The sequence below is a fragment of the Mesitornis unicolor genome, unplaced genomic scaffold (genome assembly GCF_000695765.1).
Source record: "Mesitornis unicolor isolate BGI_N332 unplaced genomic scaffold, ASM69576v1 scaffold1733, whole genome shotgun sequence".
NCBI lineage: Eukaryota > Metazoa > Chordata > Aves > Mesitornithiformes > Mesitornithidae > Mesitornis > Mesitornis unicolor.
In genome coordinates, this window is record NW_010173791.1 from 66,304 (window position 1) to 91,135 (window position 24,832).

The window sequence follows — 24,832 nt, forward strand, 5'->3', positions numbered from 1 at the left end:
TCTCTGCAAGGGTTTGCCTCGCCTCAGCCAGGCTGGGACATCTCTTCCTACAACATCTCGCTCCCTGCCCATCTGTTTGAATGTCTATAGTCAAAAGGAAAAAAAATAAAGTCTAGGAACCCGAACCACATGGTGATTCAAGTGTTACAAGGGACGACCGAGGAGGGAGGGGAGGACAGGGGGAGAGATCATTTTAATCCATCCTTTTTATAAAACAGAAAAACAAATGGAGTCAGGTAGCTTATGTCATAATGATGAACAATATACAAAGCACATGTATAGCAATTATTATAAAACATGTATTTGTAGTGCAAGTCAAAATACAGGGACTCTACTCATACTGGCCAGCTAGAGGGAAACACATGATTCTGAGTGATCTAAAAGAGCCCCAAATTCAAATTAAAACTCATGAGAGCTGACAGTATTACAGAGTACAAAAATATGCTGAAAATTTACACATTACACATAAAGTACTTATTTTTTTAATAGTTTACAAATAGAGATCTACAGATATGTTTCCAATTAAGCTGGCTTTTACTACCCACCTATTGTAATACTCTAGGTATGGTTACATATACCAAAAGACCAAAAAAATCCCATAGCATAGCTATACAGCAACATATTAAGGTCTGAAGATTAGACCAGTACATGTTAAATATTTCACTGGTTTACTAAACTGACATTTTAAATCATTTACAGTAAAAAAAAATCTTATAGACTTGTCTTTGAGACTGAAACAGAGTGTCCTTTATTAGTAAATTATTCAGTATTTAAAACAAGGGTTTGAGACCTTACAAGAAAGCCTCTCTAGGCAGCTGGCATGAAAAATAAGGTATTTTAAAGGCAGAGTTTCTCAATAATGTAATAACTGTTTTCTATTTTAATCAAACTAAACTAACCATTACTTTTCTGATTCCTTTGAGCTTGTGTTCCTTTAGGCTTTATATGTATTTCTGGCAGCTTATTTGGTCTCCACTTTGTCCACATTGGCTGGTTTTCTTTTTTCCAATGGCGATACAGAAATGTTCGTTTGATAGTTTTTACACACAAATAAATAATGCACTGTTAACTCTACAACTAAGAGGAATGGGTAGGATGCCTATTGTGTAAAAATACAGAGAGATCAAGTAAGGCATGTGACAGATACAGCAACTCCACTTCATGGGATTTTCCTGTTTTTTTCCTTTCACATAGTAACACTAACAAATTTCTTCCAGTGTTTATTTTTTAAAAGGTTTTTTTTTCCTTTAACTTTGCTTCTTGCCTATCTCACACTATGTGTAGGTGAAATGTAGGATAAAGGCCTTCAATGTTTTGCTTCAGATGCCAGTTTAAAAACAAAACAAAACAAAACAAACTTTCAAACAGTTCAGACTAGTACCGCTTTTTTTTCTTTTTTTTTTCTTTTAACACTGATGAGCCTGGGTTTTCATTTTCCTTGCTTTCCTTCTCACTCTCTCTTTCTTTTTTTCCTTGGATATTTTTTTTCATATACACACATCATGCTGTTTCAGGGGTATCCTTTAGCTGCACTTGCAAGACTTTACGATCATGTTGGACAGCTGTTCGATTTTGGGTGTTTTGCCAATGTAATAGAGGATGGTGAGGGGTTCCAAATCCTGGGACACGCAGCATGGAGAGGCAGAAGCTTCTGGATTTATTGTGTTATACAAGCTGAGTACCTAGAAGGAGAAAGGAAAAAAGAGAGATTAAGTCAGCTACCTCTGCCTTCCTGCCACTGCAGAGCAAATTCCTTTCTGCATCACTTCCTCCCACAGTGCCTGAGAGAAAGCCCAATGAAAGCAGTACAAACATTCTTGGATTTTAGTATGTTTTATGCTTCTCCAGTTCAATCTGGTGTCACAATCTGCCTGAGTTTCCTAAGACTTTATTCATACAGTCCTGAACCTCAAAACAGGTACATGCCTGGAGTCTGCCTTGAAAGTGTAGCCCTTTGAATAAACAGACATACTATATCGATACAGAAATGAGAAACAGAAAACTTTTCATCTGTGTCTTCAGACTGCCATTTGCTGTTGCAGGATTTTGGGTACACAAGCGCACCAAAGGGAGAAGAGAGTCCTTCAGAGCATAAGAACTCCTCTGCTTTTCCTCTCTGGCTACATTGTACGAAGTCCATTACTGCCACTCCACAGGCACCAGGACTAGAACTGCCCTTACTCCTGTTGAGAATGAGCTGCGCTGAAGTTTGCAGAGCTGGTGCTTTATGTCACGTTGGATTCATAGGCATGGTTCTCCGCAAGGGAAGTATGTAGGGTTACCCACTGATGATGCATAGGTATTTCTGAGGATGCCATTAATGTGTTAGCCAAACACCAAGTGACCTTTTCCTAGAACTTCAACACAACATTTGCAGCTCTGAGAGACAGAAGATCTGTTCAGGACAACACCACTGACACTTTACTAAGCAACTTTTGACTCCTTCAGCAACTATCCAAACCACATATTTGTGACCATGACAGTTATTCTTCCTCTTTCCTTTAAAAACAAGTGCTGCTCGGAACTGTGTACACTACTACTCCACAACAGCATGGAAACATACTTACCTTATTTATACCTCTGCCTGCTGACACTGCTAATAGTACAATGCCACAGACAGTGACAGCTACTGAGGATACCTACACCTGGCTCTGTAAGTTCAGGAAGAACATGCTACCATGGCTTTACAGACCAAAGCCAAAGCAAGCTGCCCCTTAGACATGAAGAGTTCTCCCTGCTGGCTGATTTTGATCTGGTATTTTAAGAGGCTTGAAAATGGGGAGACATAATTCTTAGTATGGACCTGAGGGTGAAATTCTTACTTTATGACAACTGCTTTTGCCTTTACTGTCTAGACATACTTATTGACAGTTGAGAGAAATAAGTTCTTCACAGCAGAATACTACTCATCCTAAGGCAGTTGGCTAAAATACCACATCTAATCCCTAAAATAAAAGGTCCCATCTCAGACGACTATCAGTTCTTTGGTATCCCAGGGACAAGGTTTCTCCTTCGCATATAAATTTTCGAAGTACAAGAATGAATATCTCTTTTGAAGTAGAAGCAGCATATCTTTCAGTACATTTTCATGAAATTCAGTATGGCAGCATATCAGAAGCAATGAAAAATGGCAGGTCGTAAGAGTAGGTGATAATCAGGTGGTATGTCTCAGCCTTTTTGTTACTCTGATAGTGTCTCTCTCTGTGTCATTACTAACCAAACTCATTGTGCCATCATTCGCTCATGCTCTATAACGAAAGATCCCTTCCCAGGCAGCCTCCCAAAGCTATGCCATGCTCACATTCACAAAAAGCATTCAATCCATCCATATGCCATATCAATGAACAAATTAAAAAAAAACAAACTCTGGGCCAATACATTTCTACTGCTTCAACACCAGCTTGAGGTCATGTGCAAGTTCATAATTCTAAATTACTGAGATAACAAATACAAGTTTTGAGCATGGGTGCTGATTAGTCCTAGAAATGTATTTCATCCAGCAGTTATAAAATAGAAGCTGAAAATTAGCAAAATCATTACTTACTCTGCTGTGCTGAGTATCTGAGCTCCATAAATATGGACAGGCTCCTGCACAGAAATTAGCATGATATCCTTTAGGTTCATGAATCCATTTCCAGCCAAGATCCCTCTTGAAGTCAATATAAAGTGGGCGCAGACAACAATTATCCTGCACGTTCCTGGGAAATAAAATAGAGAGAAACACATTGGTCATAACAAAGACAACACAGGGAATAAATATAATCCAATTGCTTGCTTCCTGAGTGATGTTTTACAGGCAGGCAAGTCAGAGTCCCAGAAATTCACAACCAAATCACAGCAATAGTAACTTATACTGTAACTGAAATCAGATGCTTAGACATGGCAGAACTTGCTTATACAGACAAAGCTAACAGTTTCCCTAGAGGATTGGTATTTTTCTCCAGGTCCTACCGAGTGGCCTTTGTGAGGAGGTGAGCACAGTGTAATTATGGGGCTGACAGATCTGGGAATCATCCCAGACGGAACTAAGCCTCTGTTTTCTAAGGCCATAACCTTCCTCATCTGACACTCTCTCTGTGGGATTGGAGAGCGCTGGGCGGATACCTGTGGCACACAGACCCTATTGATGGTGTGAATGAGGGACTGCGCTCTGCATAAATGCCAACCTTAAAGAAACATGAAAAGCAACTGCATTACACCTCACAGACTGGTACTACTATGTAAATAAACTGGATATGGATGCATAGTTACCTAAAACAATAGGCAGCATCTAGAGCACGCTTCTTCCGCCGACTGGGCTGTTGCGACTCAAGTCTGTAGGAGGGTAATAACATTAGCAGGAGATGTGGGGTCTTCCCACTGTATTTTTTCCTATTGGACTTTAAAGCTTTCACATCACCACTGGAATATGTGTAGTCATCAATACCTTCAAAAAATACATTTTGGTGATAAACATTGTGTTGCTTTTTCTTCACAAATTAAATAAACTCTCTCTTAAAAATATTCTCTCAGAAACTGGGCAATGATGGTGTCAGCTGAACATGTATACTGGGGAAGTGGAGGCAAATTTCAACTTGAGATATCAAAGATATTCACAGTTTTTATGTATCTATCATATCAGCCCTCCCGCATTCACAGCCATTTAATGGCACTTCAGCACATTTACAAAAACTGTTGAAATTAATATTGGAAAAGACATATTAGGTCCCTTACTTCTGTGCTGCTTAGTTTCAAATGTCCCAAGCAGTGATGCTTTTGCTGCTTCACACTGTGCAGTATTCCCATTCTTTAACAGCTACGTACCTTTTAAAACCTCGTGACACCATTAAAGTAGCTCTGGATACTTCATTTGCATTTCCCACTACTTACTTCTATCCTATTAGTTTTCTTCATCGCATCTACCTCTTTTAAATATACCACTTTTAAATTCTCTGTCTCCCATTGGCAGTTTCTTTACATGTGCTAATTTTTCCCAGAAAATCAGTTAATCTAGCCGCTTCTTTAGTATGGTCATGGCAAGGACATTGATCAAAATATTTCTTCTTGAAGTGGCAAACAACAACCTTGCCTTTTGTATTTTCTCTTGAAACACTAACTGCCTTAATGGCTTTTGTTATGCCTGTTGCTAACAACCTTTTGAAAATTAACCTCCTGAACCAGATACTACTATTTAAGAAGATACACTTTTCTTTTTGTAACAGTTGCAATTACAGCGACCAGATACCATACTAACAATTTTTTAAATAATACACACACAACGGCTTTAATCATAAGTACAGTACACGTATTTACTTAGAGAAAAAATTCCAATGAAGAGAAACAATGGTTAGAAAAACTTAATACTTGATAAAGAATATAGCCAAAATCCTTGGAAAAGAAATTAACCAAATCATTACTTCCTTTAATAAATGAGAACCGTCTAAACAGAATTTGGGTTGGTTCTAATATAGCCATAGTTTTATAGGTACTAGCGGATGATAACAATAACAGTCGACTAAGTAATATTTCCCTTTTTGAAACTGAAACTTCAATGGCTTAAAAACACAAGGGAGCTTATGTGACCTTGATATATTCACCTTGTCTGCTGTCCATAAGAAGCACATATATCCACAACCCTAACCACACACTGTTGTTTATTTTTTAACGCCCACTCAATCCAATTTTTAAGTTTTTACCAAGCTGTAAGCATAAAAAATACTTTGTGTAACTAATATACCAATAGGTTACAATAAACTCTATGTGCCAGTGTAGATATACAGAGATAATCAATGTTAAGTAATGTAGTCCTCTTGACTTCACCTCGGAACCAGACTTCCACTGCTGGAAGTAGGAACACGTGGACAAGAACATCATTGCTGTTTCTTCAACCCACAGTGCACTGGCAGCAAAACACTGTAGGACATTGATACGAGCCTGGCACCTATTGTTCAGCTCTTACCAAAGCAACTGATGCCATTGTTCAGAGTAATTTTAAATATTACTGATATGACCAGAAAAAAATAATCAAAAAACACACCAAAAAACCCCAAAACAACAAACCACAAAAACAAACAAAACAAACAAAAACCCCAAACCAAAAACCAACCAACCAACCAAAACAAAAACCCACAAAAACAAAAACCAAAAACCCAACAAAAACCAAAACAGCTGGAGATATTTAGTGTGCCTGAAGAGCTGGAAGCACGTGTGCGGGTACTTACAAGCCTGGGACCCTTTCTACTCAGTGAGGACACAGCACGATCCTTCTGTAAGCAAGCAGCCAACTCTAGCCTTACCTATACTTTGGAAATTTGCATGACAAGTACTGTTGTCTCTAACACTTATGAAATGCACCATGCTCACACACATATCTACTGCAAGCAGCTTATACATGTGCCAAACACCATCCTAATCTGAATTTCCAGCAGTACCCTTCTCTACCAAGCTTGAACCATTATTAGTGCTAGGATGGACGGCAATCAAAGGGCTTATTTTGAAGACATACAGCAGATGGTCTCCTGTGCAACAGCCTTCACTGCATTCAAAATTTAACATACATGCAGTGTTCATGCTGCAAACTGTAACACAGACACTTATGGACATCAAAGCTGCAGGCATGGAATGAGACAACTTAGTCATGCCATCTGGTTTTAGAATAGTTCAGCTGATTCTGTTTTACCCTTGTGCCTTCAATACCAGTTCCTACCTGCTGACAATCAAGGTTCTCAAATGACCAAGTTTTCAACCAGTTGAAGGCAATTTAGAGTAATGGCTCTTTGTTTCCCTTCACAATTACTAAGGACCATAACATTTTTTCATTTTTTTTTCTTTCATTACCTGCAAATCTTGCTTCAAGCTCCTCGCTTTTATTTGGGATGATATAATTATTGGAAGGCACGAAGGTGCAGCACGGACAGTGCAAGCTTATCTTAAATCCAAGGTTCCTGTCTGCAAAAACATAAAAGTAAGTGGAGTTGGTTTTTACACATGGAATGACCCTGAAATACTGCTGACTTAATGGAGGAACAGCTGGGGCAGGAGTGAAGGCAAAGAGCACTTGTCACCTCTGTGATGAAGCCACTCATGTACAGCCTCAGTGACATCAAAAGACAACCATTCTCCTTCAGCTCTTGTTTTAACTACTTTGCTGTCGATGTAGCGCTGTCCTGGTGATGATAATTCTTTAGATTTTAGAACCTGCAAGAAACAACAAATACATGTTAACATTTACCAGGTTTTTTATTAAAAACCACCAACATCATAAAATAGCAGAAGAAACTATTACAGCTCAAACCTCTATGCAGCAGATGTACATTCGGGCACATTTTCAGAAAGAATTTTCTTAGGGTGCATGGGGAAAAGAAGGTGATATAAAAATACCCTAATGAAATCAGCTTATGTTCCCAAGCAAAACATACCATCACTTATTCCTTCCTAAGAGAAATCACATGGAAAGACTGCCCTGAAAACGTGTCCTGCAACACAAGCGGTCAGAGACCACCATAACTAAAACATCAAAAGAGGCTATTTTACCTTTTTCAGTAATACTTACACTGGTTAGAGCATGATATCAATGCTAAAGTAAAGCCTGTACAATGTAGTCTGTATACTGAAGATATTATATTGCTCACCTATAACTAAATCTGTATGGTATTGCCTTATTAATGCTTCCAGCCTTCCCTCTGACTTCAAGTACTGGTCACACACTGAACAGAGAAAAGTTACTGTCTATACAGGTAACCTGGGACATGCAGAGACAGCCTGGTGTGAATCATGACCACACATGGATTTGTGAAACAGGCAATGCTGCTTTCATCCAACTTTGATGCCAGCTGTATTTGTATTTGTGTCAAAAGTTTCAGCAAAGCGTGCAATAAAAATATACCTGTACAAAAAACCTTCAGCCTCTCCCTTCCAAGACACAGCACTGCATGCCTAGAATTTCAACTGCCCACAGTCTTCCTCCTATCTAAACAATTCAGCGAGTGCTTTCCCACATGCAAGCATAGTCTGCTATTATTTACACTAACTCTAGGAAGAAAACAACCAGACTTTTGGCTGCTAAAAGGTTTCTGGTTTCCCACTATGTTGATAGTTTTGCAATGCAGGAAGCTGGAATGCCATGCAATGTTAAGTCAACTCCAATCAAGATATCACATGATAACATCACTTTGTAACTTTTGGCATGTCAGCTGTGCGACATATATTGGTTTGGGTTCTTCCTCTCTTTAACCATCCAAGTCCATCTCTAAATGAATAACTGACAATGTCTCATTGTTTTCTCCTGCCAGACCAACCTGACATCTAGCACACTCTGCTAGAATAAGAAAAATACAATAATGAAACTGAATAATACATGTAAAGAAAAACATTTCAAAAGAGGTGTGAGATTATGTCATCATTATAAAATTAAGCTTTTCATAATTAAACAGAAAAGCATACTTGAAAAGGCCACATTCTGTCCAACATGTGCAGTCTCAAGGGAGTGCTGGTCCTCTCAAAGGCAGTGCAGCTCCCACAATAACATTTGTCTTATGAGAAGAACAGCAGCATGACAAGCTCTTTGGCTTCTTTCTGATCAACACATTTAGCAAAAAGACATGAGAAGATGCTGGTTCAAGTCCAGAAAATTAGCAAGTGCCCCTACTAGGCGATGGTGAGTTCTCCACCAGAAATGGAGGGCACTCAAACATTAAACACTGGGGCTCCTTTTTTATGAGGCAATCTTCAAACAAAGTGATGGAACAACTGTTTACAGAGAGTCTGGCAGCAGCAAGGGAACTACCATTGCTCAGAAATGCCAGAGGGATGAGAGAATCAGTAATCAATGCTGGGAAAGTCCCAGAGAACTACACTTATAACTTTGCCTTCCCTTTGGTCTTTATCAGGTCAACTCAAAGTGTTTCTGAGGATGTAATGCAGCTGTCATTCTGCAAAGATGTGTTGGGGCTAGGGGGGATGCAGGGGGTACGTGAGGCAAATGGGACACAAGAATTTGGCTCATTTCTCTTCCTTTCTGCACAGTCATATCTTTCCAAGGACTCCAGAAACTGCATACCTCAGTTTTGGCAGTGATGTAAGGATCTAAAAGTAAGCAATGTGCCAAAAGCAATCTCGTGATGTTAACTATAATTGGTCTTAAATACGTTCTGAAGACTCAGCTGTGCCTTGGTATCCAAAATAAAATGTCTTTATCCCAGTCCCATTGCTACCAAAAGACAAAGTTGAGAGCTGGCAGTGTGTACCTGGCATGAAAGGTGTTTGTAAAAGTACAAGAAATCATCACTGCGTGTATACAATGGTACTTCCATCATCACCAATGAACTGAATCACAAGAAAAGTGTTTGCAGGTTTCAGAACTGTAGGACCCTGTGGGACAGGATGGACACTATGGATTAAAAGAGCTAGATAATATCCATACTATGGTATCTGAAAGTAAGGCTTCTCTCCATGTTGTTTATGCTGCACGTTCAGGAAGAAAATTATGAAGAATGAGCTAAAAAGTCACAAACTAAGTATGGCATAATTTCCACAATTGAAAACATGGGTTAAAGGGGCACTAGTGGTTCCTAAGCAAAAGGCTGTGATGAGCGCCATATTCAGTGAAATTAGCACATCTGCTTCAATCTCCTTGTCCTGGATTGACTAAGTAGCTTTATAGTGTTACGGTGAGGTATGACCCTAACAACCTGGTTACTTGTAAGCAAGAATACTTTCTTCTAGCATCACCATTTGCATTTTTTCCTTCTTTTTCTGCTACATCTTTGCAAGTGTGGAAAATTAATGGGTGATAAAATCCTAGGCCGTATCCTCAAATCCAGAGGAGATTCTCTATCCCCTCCCACAAAATAACCTGATGAAGGACTCTTCATTTCTTTTCCTACACTGCATCCTGCATTTCCACACACACTGAAGCAATTGCAAGGTGCTAAAGAAAAATGGCCTCTTTGTAGGAATCTATCAGAAATTTTTACAGCTAAAATATACTCTTCAAATGAGTCTTCCAGAAACTATTATATAAGATAAGGATTTTAGTTTTCTCTGCCATTTTCCCCCTTTGGTTTGCTTCTTTGTAGTTTGCACTGTATTTCTGGTCTCACCTTCTCCATCAGGAACACACACTTTTTTTTCCGATACACCCTCAAGCCTATATTCCCATTGAAAAACTTCTTTCAGTATTTTCTGTACTTTCTTCCTAGCAGATCAACTACCTTAGTTGCAAAGAAAGAAGAAAAGCCTTTTCTGTGCCTTGCAGTTTTCATGCTTGAACGTTTGTCTACTTTTTCCAACTACACTGATTGGTCTTAGAAGTGATATTACCTTTACCTATAAACATTGCCTTGCCATGCCTATAAGCACTGCCGTACCTTTATGCTTAGCCCATTACAACCACATAAAACACTGTTATCAGAAATATTACTTCACAACGTGTATCTGCAGGAGCCTAAAAGGCAGAAGGCCTTTGTGCAAAAGAGTTTTCAGTGCACTAAAAATATTAACAGAAGACAAGGGGAAAAAAAAAACAACACAGGAGAGAAGGAAGACTGAGTTAAACTTCCTCTTTAATCCTTTCTCATTTCTTTCTGGCACCAGACACAACCTCTTAAAGAGGCAGAGTTTCGTATATTTGTGGGCTGTGACATGGATGGCAAGGGCTTTCAGGGTGGGAGAGAACTGTGCATCACCACCTGCATGTAGAGATGACAGATTCAATCCCTTGCATGAGCAGGAGCAGAGTTTCCACACACACAACCTCAACCCGCTCACTTGCAAGCGACACATTTAAACACCTGCATGCACAAGCAGCTGACAACGCACATCAATTGCAAGCATGCAGGTGCAAGCACGCAAACCTTCACATATGTGAGTGAAAGCTCAAAATCAACAAACTCAAAATTCTGTTTGTGCAAAAACTCTGCAGCTTCTGACATGAGGATGCAGCAGATGTATGTAACTGATGCATCAGCCTGTGTACCATCACTGCTGAAACTCATTCAGTTTTTGTTTGCTTGTTTGCTCGCTGCGGAGGTGATGACTTTATTAGCCTATTACACTCTAAATTATACTTAATTGTATGAGGATGTATACGTAACACATATGAGGATGTTCTTCCCCGTGTGTCTGTTCATTTGGCCTCAGGAGACTGAGGGGTGACATCATTAATGCTGGTAAATTTATAAAGGGTGAGTGTCAGGAGGAAGGAGCCAGGCTCTTCTCTCTGATGTCCAATGATAGGACAAGGGGCAGTGGGTACAAGCTGGAGCAAAGGAGGTTCCATGTGGACATGAGGAAAAAATTTTTTACTGTGAGGGTGACAGAGCACTGGAACAGGCTGCCCAGAGAGGTTGTGGAGTCTCCTCTGCAGATATTCAAAACCTGCCTGGATGTGTTCCTGTGTGACCTCCTCTAGGTGATCCTGCTTTGGCAGGGGGGTTGGACTGGATAATCTTTCAAGGTCCCTTCCAACTCCTAATATTCTGTGATTCTGTGTGATTCTGTGACTGATAATGGAATGCTGTCTTTTCTAATAAGGGATTGTGCAGGGAACATATGCATATGATCACAGTATGTGATGTAGTATTGAATAGTACAGAGTAATTTGCATTCAGTAGCAATGCTGTAAATTCTAAGAACAATTTGGTTTTTGTCTACCCTCTTCTTGTACAATATTTCTCCCTCTAGCAGGAAAGTATATAGCCAAAATACTTGTTAATCTCTTCTTGATAAAGTATCTCGCACACTTCAGCCCTAGCTTCTAGCAATCTTTTTCCAGGAGTACTGCTAACCCCTCATCAATTTTTGTCCTATTCTGACCCTTCTAAAAACACCTGGGGAAAAATTATCTTACAAATACCCATGAAGGATCTCTAGGTATCACATACATGCAGCTACTGCCAGGAGATCAAGGCAAAACAAACACGCGAACATAATAATAATGCAGTTAATTCCAGGAAAGGGCTCATGAAGCAGTCAGATGCAAACAAAGTATTGCTCTTGCTTGTACAGCTACACATGTTTAGAAAGCCCACTTGGGGATCTTGGTGATGACAGCACTCACATGCCACCCTCATCACGCCTGCCAGATTTCTGATATTTTATTAGTCCTGTTGAAATTTGCTCTTCATTGGTTCTGTAAAGACATTCTGCTCAGTCTTCAGGGGGAGACCCTCTGCTCTGCTGTCAGAGGTTTGTCTGTGCTCCTTCTTGTCCATTAGAGGAGGTCAGACCATGGTGATATCTTGGACACATATCCCGAATCACCATGAGCAGGGCATTCAGCAGTGAAAAGATTTAGTTTTGTCACAAACTGGTTTCTGAAGAATGAGAAGCCAGTTGATCTCTAAATAACTTCTGCCACCTGCTATGCTTATTTCTAGATCAACTAGAGAGCATTAGCTGATATATTTTTTTAACATTTAAGTATCCAGTAGCTGAAATCATCATTAGAATGCTGGAGGATTAAAGTGTTTATTTATATGCACACATGTTTATACTCTCAAGTAACTATCACACATTTCTGAATTTAAACATAAGGACAAGGATTGTCTTCGTCTGTATTTTATAAACTGTAAAGTCCACTGAGAACATCATGTAATTCACAATAACAAACAAAGCAGACTGTTTGCAAAATTAGCAGAAACATGGCTTCTTTAAAAAAATGGAGCATATCAGAGGCTGATATAAGCAGAGCAGCAGCATTTGGTGTCAGTGTAATTATACTGGTTCAAAAACAAAACCAAAAAATCTCCAAAACCCAAGACACTGTTAATAGAAATGCAATTAGTTTGCTCAAATTTTCCTTTGCCTACTCCCCTTCTCATATATAGGCAGCTAAAGCAATAACTGAATGAACGCATTAGTGTATGTATTATAGATAATAACCACTGAGAGCAGATGCCAGAACAGCCTGTATTCATGACTCATTACACACAGAAAAGGAAAAAAAATTGACAGAAAGACACACTGGTTCTTTCAAATAACTAGAGCTCCAGACCAGCAACTTGCTTAGGTTATTTCAGATTTGATGATTAGCCAATAACTGCTTCTAGTGTCCTATAGTTACCACAATAAGATGCAGAAGAAGAGGAAAACTACAATTAATTATAATTTACAGTGGAATAGTTTTGGCTAATAAATTCATCACCTCCCCAGCAAGCAAACAAACAAAAACTAAATGTATTTCAGCAGTGATGATCCGCAGGCTGATGCATCGATGACATACATCTGCTGCAGCCAAGAAAACCCTAGGCATACACCAAAAGCCAAGCTTTAGCAACGACAAGGGCATTTTATAGCTGGGCTACAGTCACCAACTGTCAGGAAATGTTTTTGGCATCTTACAGTTTCTTAAAATGAATTGATGAACTTTCAAAACATAATAATAAGATCATATGGCCACTTAAAAACATCTATCCTGTCTGCTGCATTGCCTCGGAACTTGGGATGGTCACTGCTGTCAGCCAGCATAGGTTCCACAATCACTGAATAGCAGTAAATATGGCATTTTCTTTTAAAAACCTGCTATTAATCTGTTTTTCCTCTCAACTCATTCTGGACTGTCTGATCTCCTCCTTCCAGATGCTGTTGGTTCCCTGATAACTTCCTTCCTTCCCTTCTCTTCTGTCATTTCAGACTCCTGTGATGTTCTTGTGTATTACAACTTGGCAGGCTCACTAATCTTTCTCTTACTTATCAGTCACTCTCCATGGTTTCCATTGGAACTTCAAGGGCCTTTTAAAATAATGGAAATAACCTGACGTGTACTTGTAAGCTTGAAATAAATAAGCCCAAACAATGAGATCCAGTGGTAAATGATGTGCTAATGCTGGTTAACATCAGAGCAGAGATAAGTTCAGCTATGCACAACAACATGGCTGAAAACTGCCGTTTAGGATAACCTCTTCTGAAGTAGAAGAAACCTGCAGGGGACTCCAGTCTAACCCTCTGCAGTGGAATAACCAGATTCCCAAGGTCTGCATATGCAGCTGCTTGTGGTTTCTAAGTTCTTATGTACTGTTCATCCTACTGAAAGACTCACTCACTGCCTGGTTCCAGATTTCAAAGGTCTCCCCAGACAGCACTAAGGGACTTCATCCATGCTTTTCAGAAGCTGAAAGTTAAAAAATGACCATGCTAATTCTCAATCCTTTCTCACTCCCTGAGTTTAAGGTCTTTGATCCTATCCTGGGCACTAGGATAAGCAACTCCTTGATTCTGTTGCAAAACTCTCCAGTTTCTTATTCATTAAATGTGAGAACATGTTTTAAAATGCAAAGTCCACATAGCACCTTTTGTCAGATAACTGGGAATCTACTGTCTATCAAAATCTTAGCCACTTCTTATCACTACTAGTGCAAGAGACTGTGTATTTCTTCAAAAATTCTAAGTGTGAATTTTCAAGCTCTTCTTGTAACCACTTCTGCAAAAGAGTGATTCAGACTGCCTTCGGTGTTACAGAGTTAAAAGGGCTTTACACCCCCCCTGCTTATCAATGAAAGTCTTTCCATTACTTGCAAAGGTCTCTGAATCAGGCTCAAACTTAGGGTAGGATATTTCGAGACCAGTATATGAGATGCAGAGCTCCTGCCAAAATACAAAGGTATAGAGTACTTGCCAAAGTTTAAAAAAAAACAACCACCATAGCTTTCTGATCCATCTGCTTGGAACTTGCCAGACACGTTCTTCATGCAAACTCGCAAATAAAAATAACATATTGCGCACATAACCCAACCCCTTTTATATCTCAATGGGCTACAGCCGCAATAGGATTCTCTTACAGTGTTGGCTGTTGCTCGCTTAAAGGTAAAAGAGGGTGAAGTGCAAGGAGGGTAAAAAGATGAGCGGCAAAAGCAGGTCAAAAAGGGAGGGGAAGTCAAGTATGTCATGGAATCACTGTGACTGACCCATTGCATCGCTCTGTGGTTAGGGGATGAGCTCTGGGAAGAGAATGCATCCTGAGAAGGGATTTCCTCTCCATATGATCCCCAAGCAGGGCCTTCCTCCTGCCACTGAAAATACATGTGCAGTGTAAGTTGGGGATGCTGCCCTGAGGCCTTTCAGTCTGATTTATGCTTAAGCAGGCAGGAAGACTCTCCATTGTATAAGCAATAAACAAGAATGGAGGGTCTGGGGTCCTTCTCCTGGAAGATTCTGAAATATTGAGTGCAATTTCCTGCTGTTTAGGAGATTTTAAAATAGCTCCAAAGGAAGATTTTATATAAAATGAAGCAAAACAAAAAAATCCTGTAAACTTATCTAGCATTTAGCTTTAACTTGCCAGAGGCACATTATGTTTTATTAAAATATCAACAAAGAGGAGCCAAAGTCAACAGAACCAGAGTGGGTTCTCCTGACTTCTAGCCAAATCCCATAGATCCTGCAGGGTACTCCTGTGTTCATCTCCCCTTTAAGCACAGGTCTCCCAAGCCCTTCATCTTCCTCGGTCCTGTCCCTGATAGCCATATCTCATGTTCAGATGCATTTTAGTGCAACATTTTGGGATGCAACTTTCTTTGCTATCTGGACCTACTGCTTCTTCTAAGATGCTGTCTTCAACTGCAAGTCACTCCTCTGTCTTCCCTTCCTCTTGCCTGCGTTGTTCTCCATAAGTTACCATTTTCCTTGTGGTTTTCTCTTCCCACCACCTTCAGGTTTCCACCCAAACCACTTCCATCCTCATCCATTTTCTTCCAACATCTGTTCTTCTTCATATAGGCCTCTCTCTAACAAAGCCTCACTTTGTTTCCTATACCTCCCCAAAGCAGCAATATCGCCTTCGCCCCTTCAATGGGCTCCCTAGCGCAAGGCCAGCAAGCCAACCTGATGCTCCTCAGTCCAGCAACTACCACAGTGTGGTGCTTGGTTAAAACTTGCTTGTGTCAGTGTAACATGGGCTTGACTAACCCATCATACTATAGCCCAAAGAGCAGAACCCCAAACCCAGCGGCTGTTTTCTGACCCATGTTCTGCATTCTTATGCTCTCCATAATGCACTGTAAATGGCAATAAATCTGTCTACCAGCTCAGTGCCCCACATGGCAGTGCCAAGCTGGGAGTACACACTGGCTTGTGCCAGTAGCTAATGGTAGCTTCTTCAAGTTGTCTACAATAACTGCTCTGTTTCTGGCAAGAGGTGACTCCATCTGAGATAAGCTCTCAAATCGCAGTGAATATGACACAGTGATAAATACTTCCCCTCACCCACGCTCACAAAGTACTTGCCAAAGGTACTCTGTACATGGTCTCCAGCATACTGACTTTTTTTTTGTAGAGGATACAGTATTTGGAACCAAAAGAAAAAGGAACAACGAGAAAGCAGCAATTTGATTAATATACACTGCAAATTAACTTCCTCTGGTCCTGAGCTGTTGCTGAGGCAGTCAGAGAGGGAAGAGGAAGCTGGCAGAGTAGAAAGTTATTAGGTCCACTATACTGAGTTTGGCACTTCAAAGAGCATTGCATGTTTGCGATTTAATAGAAGCTTGTAACCTTTCAGATCACGAGTCTGGTTTCATGACAGCAATATATAAACTCTGAGATCCAAACATACTACTTCAGATGTGGGTCAGAGCGATGGCAGTCAATTAAAATCAAATGCCCTAGGTGATATCTGTAATACAGACATCCTGCGCCAGCTCACAGCCACAAATCCTGCTTCCTGGTATTTTCTTCCGTGGCATTAGAGACGGCACTTTTTGGCAAGAAAATAGAGCAAAGCCCCTCTGCTCCTGATTATACGGAGATCAGCCTGGAGTAGCTCTGTTGCAGTCAGTGTAAATTGCCTCAGATTTGCACTGCAGAGATTTGGCCCAAATCTACAGTAGCTCACTCTAAACATATTCCCTAACTGAAAAACAAGACAAAACACTGTCTGAATTGAAAGTATTTGAACAACTGACTGTGGTTTAAATTTAAATCTGACTCATAATGGGGTAATATGTTCCACAGCATCTCCCTCCTCATACCTCCAAGCAGGGAGAGATGCTCTTAAAAAATGGGGTTTACCACTGCCTGGAGGGCAGACAGTTCTTCCTAAATCGTCAGCAAGCTCCACAGGAGCCCTCGGCATGGACCAGGCCCACCCCAACATGGAAAGACCAAAGGTCTGCTCCTGCTTGCTTCAAATTCTTCATTGCAATCCAATCTCTCCCCCGGGCTTTAACCTGGCACCATTCATTTGCTCCAGCCCCGTGCTCTGATATGTCCCATGTTAGTTCCTCCTCCATCTGCAGGCTCTCAGGTACCCACACTCATGGCAGCCTCAGATAACAATGACGATAAAAACCAGCACTTCAGCTGCATTTTTCGTGATACTTTATGATGTGTTAACAAAACATGGCACTGCTTCCATAGGAAGTAATTATTACTTGCTATTGTTTGACCGTCTGTACATAATAAAAATACCTTAAAAACAATACCACAATACTTTCTGAACGATGGCTTTTCGCCCTGCAAGGGTTTCCACTTGTCCAGCTTTGCGGTGGTGCCTATTTATTTTTTGGAATGCTTATTCATAAAAGACAAGCTTTTTTTTTGAAGAGTGCAGGGACTTTATTCATAAATACAGAAGCACCTTAATAAAAGAAAGATGTGATGAAGTCTTCAAAGCAGGCAAAAAAACTGATGTACAAAGACATTCCCATAACAACTGAGTTTTATCTGATCAAATTCCAATAAAGCCTGCATTTGGCCTAAATCTTTAAAAACATAGCAAAGGCCACTGGAGGATGCTAAAACTTGTTTATTTAATATTATTCCTCTTTCCTTCCCCAGAAGTACTTTATCCTCTTAGTATTTTCTGAAGTCTCGGTGCATGTTGAGAAGTGCTTTGTGTGAACGTGGCGCAGTGGAAGGAGAAGTGTGAAAGAGTGCTCACTTCATCTGAGGTCTCGGCCACTTCCTTCCTTCCTTCCTTCCTTCTGGCTTCCCACTCAACAATGTGCTGATAATCAGCAGCATCACCAGCAGACTAACCCTCACCTTCAGGCAGAAGAAACAACAGAAAAGACAGTGCCTTTAAAGAATTTAATACTCTGTGGCTTCACTTAACCAGAGCTGAGAAGAGACAGAAGCTTTTATACCAGCCTTATAAGAGAAACTTAATTCCTACTTCTATGAGTTTTATTATTTTCCATTCTAAGACTACTTAAAATGTGCACCATACCTCCCATCTCCACAGGAACACACAGATGTGGCTGACTAACCCTTAAATACTAAAAGTATTCTGGGTGAAAACAGACATAAAAGAAACTGTTTCTGCTCTTAGGGATTACCACTTGCCCACTGGCTTTGCGGATGCATCCAGAGCACCTCCATGAAAATGAATCTTCAGGACCTACTGCCTGGAGAAACCTGGAGGGCAGCAGACCCACAGCCACTCACTCCCAGCATAAATACAATGGGGTACTCTCTGCTCCAACCTTGCCTCTGACGTTGGAACAGTGTCCAGCTGCTGCTGTGCCGGGAGCTGGGAGTGAGGGGCCACGACCCTGGCTCACTAGGCAAAGCAGCCCCAGACTGCCTCCCTGGAGTCAGTGCAAACAAGGGCCGCAGGAAAACACAAAGTCCCTTTTCTGATGTGGTTTGGAAAAGGGAGCCAAGTATAGCCCGAGGAAAGCTTAGCTGAAAAGGTGCAGTCTTGCATTTCTTTTTTCATCTTAAGGGGTAGATCTGTAAGGTCAGAGGACCACACGAAGAAAGAATCAGGAGGAGAAACAAAATATTTATATTCTGCTTGCTTAATTTTTCCATTTACCCTGCACATCTGTCTCTAGCTGTTCTTAAAATAGTCCTTCAGACTAATATTGTCCCTTTTGCACCAGTGGTATATATACTACTACTTAACTGTCACTGGACTAAACCAGAGAGCTCTTGGAGAGCAGTTAGTAGTCTTGCATGTGTTCAGGGATGGCCACTTTCCCAGTGAACCACAACAAGAGAGCTCTGCTTCTCTCAAGAAGACTTCTGCACCTCTCTTCCTGCTTGACTGAGAGATGAGGGGACAAAGGAACAACCATTACCTGAAACTGCAGGTATGAGAGGAACGTCAGAAACCCTCATCAAAAAGATCTCCTCAACAAAGCAAAACATAAGGCAACCCGAAACTTGGTGGAAGGAAAAAAAAAACCAACACTCTAATAATTAAATATTGCTTATGCAAGATGAAAAACCATAATGTTCCTTCTGGGCACAACAGCCTTGGCAAGCCTAGTACACATCTCACAAGACAGGAAGCAGTGCTTATGCATGGAGGAGGAGTTGTGGCTGCACATGCTGACTCCACCAGAAATCTCTGCTAGGCTTGCTCTGCATGCATGGCTTTTCATGCTGGAAGCAATGAAACCCAAGTAAGTTTTCAGCCCTCACAGAAGTTATAGGCCTCTCCCACTGTCACTGAAATGAGCATCTTCCTCATTCTCCCTTTTTACCTCCCATGTCTGTATGTTCCTCCACTGCTAGACACCCCTGTCTGCACTATCAATCTATCAGTACGCAGCCCTGGAGCTCCTCTAGCATCACTGTGGCACCAATGTCTTCTGCTCATCCTTCCTCTCCTTCAGTTGCTTAGATTTTCTTCTTTCTAATTTTTAAAATTCATATACCAAGTTTTAGGGTGCTTTCTATAACACTGTCCTACTATACATCATAGAATCACAGAATATCTCAAGTTGGAAGGAATCCATAAGGATCATTGGTCCTTCCTCTTCAATTTCTCCCTGCTTTTGATTTTCCTGTTAAACGTTGCATGCTAACATCATGTGTTGCAATGGAGATTAGAAGCAGAAGTATTTAGGGAATTCTAATGCTCCTGCAGTAGAGCTGCTGGCAAGGAACCCATACAGTTCAGACTGGCCTTCACAGAGCTAGTACCTCCATACGAGATTTTGGGGAGAGTTGCATACAAGATTGCAAGAAATAAATACAACCAAAGACAGGGGTGGGGTGGGGGGAGAGGGGAACAACCAGCAGGCGGCTACAGAAGCCTGTAAGAAGTAAAGCAGAGAGAGGAACTAACAGGCAGCTTTCATCATTTTAATAGACACTCTGCAAGGGAAATGCTCCAGAGACAGTTTGCCTCTCTACAGGCAAAAGAGTAAAGTAACATGCCTAAAATATGCCTGGCACAAACACACACTCCGAACTCACTGCCTCTGGCTTGCCTGTTACTTGGTGGAGAAAAATCCTAATCCTACAATAACCTGCACTCATTACTCACCTAACACTTCACTCAGTATACCCCACCCAGCCTAAAAAAGAAACTGCCTTTCTCACCAGCTATATATATATTTATCTAAAGGACCCAAATACCTACCCTGGATGCAGGTGTCAGTCATTTCTATGGTCACAGGCTTGCTGGAGTCAGGCTCTCTCAAATAAACTCCAGCTGTTTCTCAGCACAAGGCAAAATCCCAGCAAGCAAAGGCTGTTTCTTCCCTACCTCCACTGAACCCTTTGTGTCCCACATTTCTCAAACATGGAAAGGCAATGAACCGAGCTTGGGCAACCACAGCTGTACTTCTTTCAGGAGGCTGACTAACAGCTCTCAAAAGCAGAGCAACAGAAAGCCCAGTGATAACATCAACTCCTTTTAGGATGTCTGAACAGTGAGATCAAGCCAGAACATACAATCATTTCAACAGGCTGGTGTGGCAATATCACAGGGATTCATAGTGTAATTCTCTGTGACAGCTGTTATATATAGATGACACCAGTGACTCTCATTAAAGATTCCTTGCTTTCTCTTTTAACAAAAGACATATTTAATCAACTTTTCTGTCAACCTGTCCTTGGAAAGGAAGGCAGCCAGGTTGCAGTCATGAAGCCAAGCACCCAGTGACCACCTGCAGACCTCAACCACATTCAACTGGGAATCATGCTTCTCCTATGTTTAAACAATGTCTAAACAGTTCAGTCAGTCTCTAAGTTTGGCTTATACTGTCACTTCAGCAAGATGGTGAAGCCAAATTTCCCCCTCTCTGCTCCGAATTTTGCTTGCACTTGACCAGACCAGGCAGGAAAAGGTGAATGTCAGAAGTGAGGGAGAAGACTAACTCAAATTTGCACTCACTGAATCTACAAACCCAGGACAGTGCTCAGGCATAGCTAATAAAGGCAGCAAGAACAAAGCCAAAGAGGGGCTCAATACACTTTCACAAGGTGGTATCCTATCTGGAAGGACTTTCAGCAGAACAATTCCTGAGTTGCTGGAACAACCGTGAGTATGAAACTGCTGGGAGCAACTCTTTTGGTTGCTGTGTTTCTTGGTAAAATAAACTATACTTTAGATGAAATATGCTCTAGACAATCTTTGCACAAATATATAGACTCTATGTAAGTGACTTTAATGGCTTCAAAGTCTTTAAAGACTAAATGACATCAGTCTTATCAACTCTCAGGAGTGAGAGAGTCTTGGGGTCATTCTCTTCCTCACTTTTCAATCCCTGAATTATTCACTCCCTTACCTGAACCCCTAGTGTACTATACAGAAGCCAGGACTGAAGCTGCTAAGCTTTGAAACTCAGTTATTAACAAAGCTATTTCTGTGAGAAACAGTTAACAGGCTTCTCCTGAACACAGGCCAGAGAAAGGAGTTTGACTTCCATGTAAACTGCAGTACAGGCCAGGTGATGGGAGACAGAGATCCTGGGGATGACTTATTTGATGTCTTGCTCTGTCACTTATATGCTGAAACTCTGGAGTCCTGAGGCACAACTGCTAGAAAAAGTTTGCACATTTCCCATGCTATGAAAGGCATAGGAAACAAGATGCTACTTTGGGAAGACAGAACTCAGCCACTTCTCCCCATGGTTTGTTCCACCTACTAGACAGGTACAAGGGGTTTGCTGCAAAAAGACTGGGAGCTGACGCGTGCGAGGTGCCACCATACCTGGTACAGCTCTATCCGCTGCTCCGAGACTCGTGCCTTGGAGTTCTGCAGGCGGAAGACCCTGAACTCAGCCTTCACCAAGTTGGAAGCATTCTTCTCCATCGCTGAGACATCAAATCTGACGATTCGGAAGTAAAGGCTGTAATAGCTTGGTGGGATGGCATCTGCAAGAAGGCCGTATGATTTTAATTTTTTTTTAATGACAAAACACACTGTTCCTTCAAACTGTGTAATACCAGAAAGCCTCAGTAAGGGAAATATCTGTAGCATGATTCAGTTTTCAATGCCCAATTTAATATTATTAACAATTTAATTAAAAAAAAAATAAAACAAAACCAAAACAACCCCAAATGTGTTTGATTATGGAAATACCGTATTAGTAGGGATTAACAACTCCTTCCAACTCTGTTTCAGGTCATGCATTTAAACCTACCCTCTTTCAACACACTGAGGGAAAATACCAGATGCTTATAAATTGGGAAAAAATGACAATAGTTGGTATCTGGCAAATGCTTTCAGACTTGCACAGAGTTCATAGGGATCCACTAAGATGACAAATAACAGCAACTCATCTGATCCGTATGTTCTCTGAAGCCCATTTCCCCCCAGAAAACAGAGTGTAAATTAGCCAGCTTCAGAATTTGTTTCATATTTAGTTATTAAAGGATTTTATTGGAACAAAATATTCATTCTGATTATAGTGACAAGAGCAAGAAGAGAAGAGGAAGAAGAAAGGGAGGGAAAAGGCAAGCAGATAGTTGACTTTATAAACAGAATTACATTAATTTTGACCACTTGGAAGCAGTAAAAGCTATAAATGTAACCACTTCTCACTATATACTGGGGGAAAGTAGAAAAAAAACAGAAAAACAGACTCAAGCCTTCAGTAACAGTATTAAAGGTATCAGTTTAGGTTTCAAAATAGTATTTTTCTTCTTCTCCGAGGTAAACCCTGACTGATGCTAAGCTGCCAAGCACTTCTACAGACCTGAGTTACTTGAAAGAGTTCAGCAATCATCGGAGGCCTTTCCACCCATACTGGCCAGCAGCACAAAGAAAAACCCACAAGTGGTGCCCTTGACCTCCCTCCCTCCCTGTCCCCGGCTATCATCCTGTGCGCGACACCCTCTTGCCCTGCTGCCTGGTTTGGCCTGCTGCAAACTGCAGCGCCAAACTCCAAGAGGAGTCGCGATGACTCAAAGGTCCTGATAAAAATTTCCGTTCAAATTGAAGGAAAGGTTTCCTCTTCTCTTACAGTGTGAAAACTGGAGAAAGAGGAAAATTGTATTTGTAAGGGGTGTGTGGGGGAATTTTCAGCTGAGGAAGCAAAGCTCACAGGCCTCCCTGGGGCCATGTCAGCAGGAGGACTTCAAATAATAATTACAAAACACAAAGTTTTCCCACTAGTCACATAGCTCAGGATTTGTCATGCAGTGGCAGGAGATGACACACTCGACATTAGGGAGCTGAGCAGTTCAGAACCCATGAAAGACGCAGACCTTATCTGAAATCTCAGGAAGGCCTCCTGCTCCATTGCCTCCTTCAGCTATCCAGGACATTAATATAGGCATCTATCAATCGAATAAAGTACCTTCTTTGGGAAAATACCTAATTCTTAATAGATATAATACACACAAATTATCATTTCTATGTAAAGAGATGGGAAAGCCAAATCCAGGCTCCCTTAAGATCCCACTTAATTAAAGAAACAAACAAAAAAAGACTCTCAAATTTTCACATCTGCAATGCTCAAAAAAACCCCAAAGCATCATGATCAGTGTTCTTGTCTCTCAGTCTTACTGACAGAAAGCTGGCTGGAATCTTGCAGAGAACTCAAAGAAAAATGGATACAAACTATCCTCACACCAGAACTGCTCCTCTCTCCCATGTGCAATGCATTACTACTGGTCTCTCTCAAAATACCAAATGAAGGTGTCCTGAGAAAAGCTTAACTTTATGAAATGATCTTAATTTTGATACTTTTTGCAAATTCTTACAAAAGCTACTCAGTTCAGCGATTATATCCAAATTTAAGAGAGAAATTTATTTTCCGCTATAGGAAACTCCAAGACTACTACTTGTTCTTCAGCCAAACCTAATTCTACTAGGAATATATTTTGACATAATCATATGTATATTTAAGATTGATGCTTCCAGGATGAGCTGTAAGTTGTTCTTCCCTGTCATTTATTTGAGGCATCAACCTACCATTTCATTCCCTGTGGACAAGTCAAACTAGCAGCCAGCCACTTGCCCTGGCATAGACAAACCCTGTCCATCTTGACTTTAGTCCAGATTGAAAAGTCCTATTTCTCAGTTTGATTTATATTTAACTTTTAACTTATGTCTAGAACTTTCTTGTGCTATACTTGTAGTCTTTCTTTTCAGTTTCTATATTTTAGATACTGTATATTACAAATCTGTGAACATGTATCTGAACAGACTTACCTGAAACATCTCTGCATTTACATTTTTTCTCTCATACAGAAAGAAGATAGACAAGGAATACTTTTTCAGTGTGCATGTTTTTGTGTTTGCATATGTGCATTTGTATACACAGTGAATAAGTATTTACCCTCCACTGGAAGGCAGGTGTGAGACACCCACCATGAATAAGTGGTGGGTGTCCCACACTTCCCTGCCTTACAGAAGTTTCATCTCTCTTATAAGATAGTTTAGTATCTTGCAAAAACCCACATAAGAAATCTGATTTCTATATTCCATCATTCACGACAGTATCCACAGGAAGTCAACTCAGGAAAAGGCATAATTCATGGACAGCTAAAAAAAAAGTAGGTTTATTAGTTAGAACCCTTCCTCTGAAAAAGAATGGCTGACTGCAGAATTGGGGTTTATGTGAAAATTAATCAACACTAAGACGAAGAATTGAGACTTGCAACTCTCTTTAAAGGAATGGAAAGAACCCTATGGAGTCTACAAGGTTTTGGATTAGCCTTTAAGTGATTT

The 24,832-nt window shown here is 40.7% G+C and overlaps 1 protein-coding gene across 1 annotated transcript; it reads right to left on the reverse strand.

The window, feature by feature from the left end:
• Positions 1-1,244: 1,244 nt before the first annotated feature.
• Positions 1,245-22,090, reverse strand: TGFB2 (transforming growth factor, beta 2; the record flags this gene model as incomplete). Its single annotated transcript, XM_010180826.1, has 6 exons — positions 1,245-1,682; positions 3,545-3,698; positions 4,252-4,426; positions 6,817-6,927; positions 7,044-7,176; positions 21,866-22,090. Coding segments are annotated over 6 exons (957 nt in total), but the record flags the coding sequence as incomplete, so codon positions are not given.
• Positions 22,091-24,832: the final 2,742 nt, after the last annotated feature.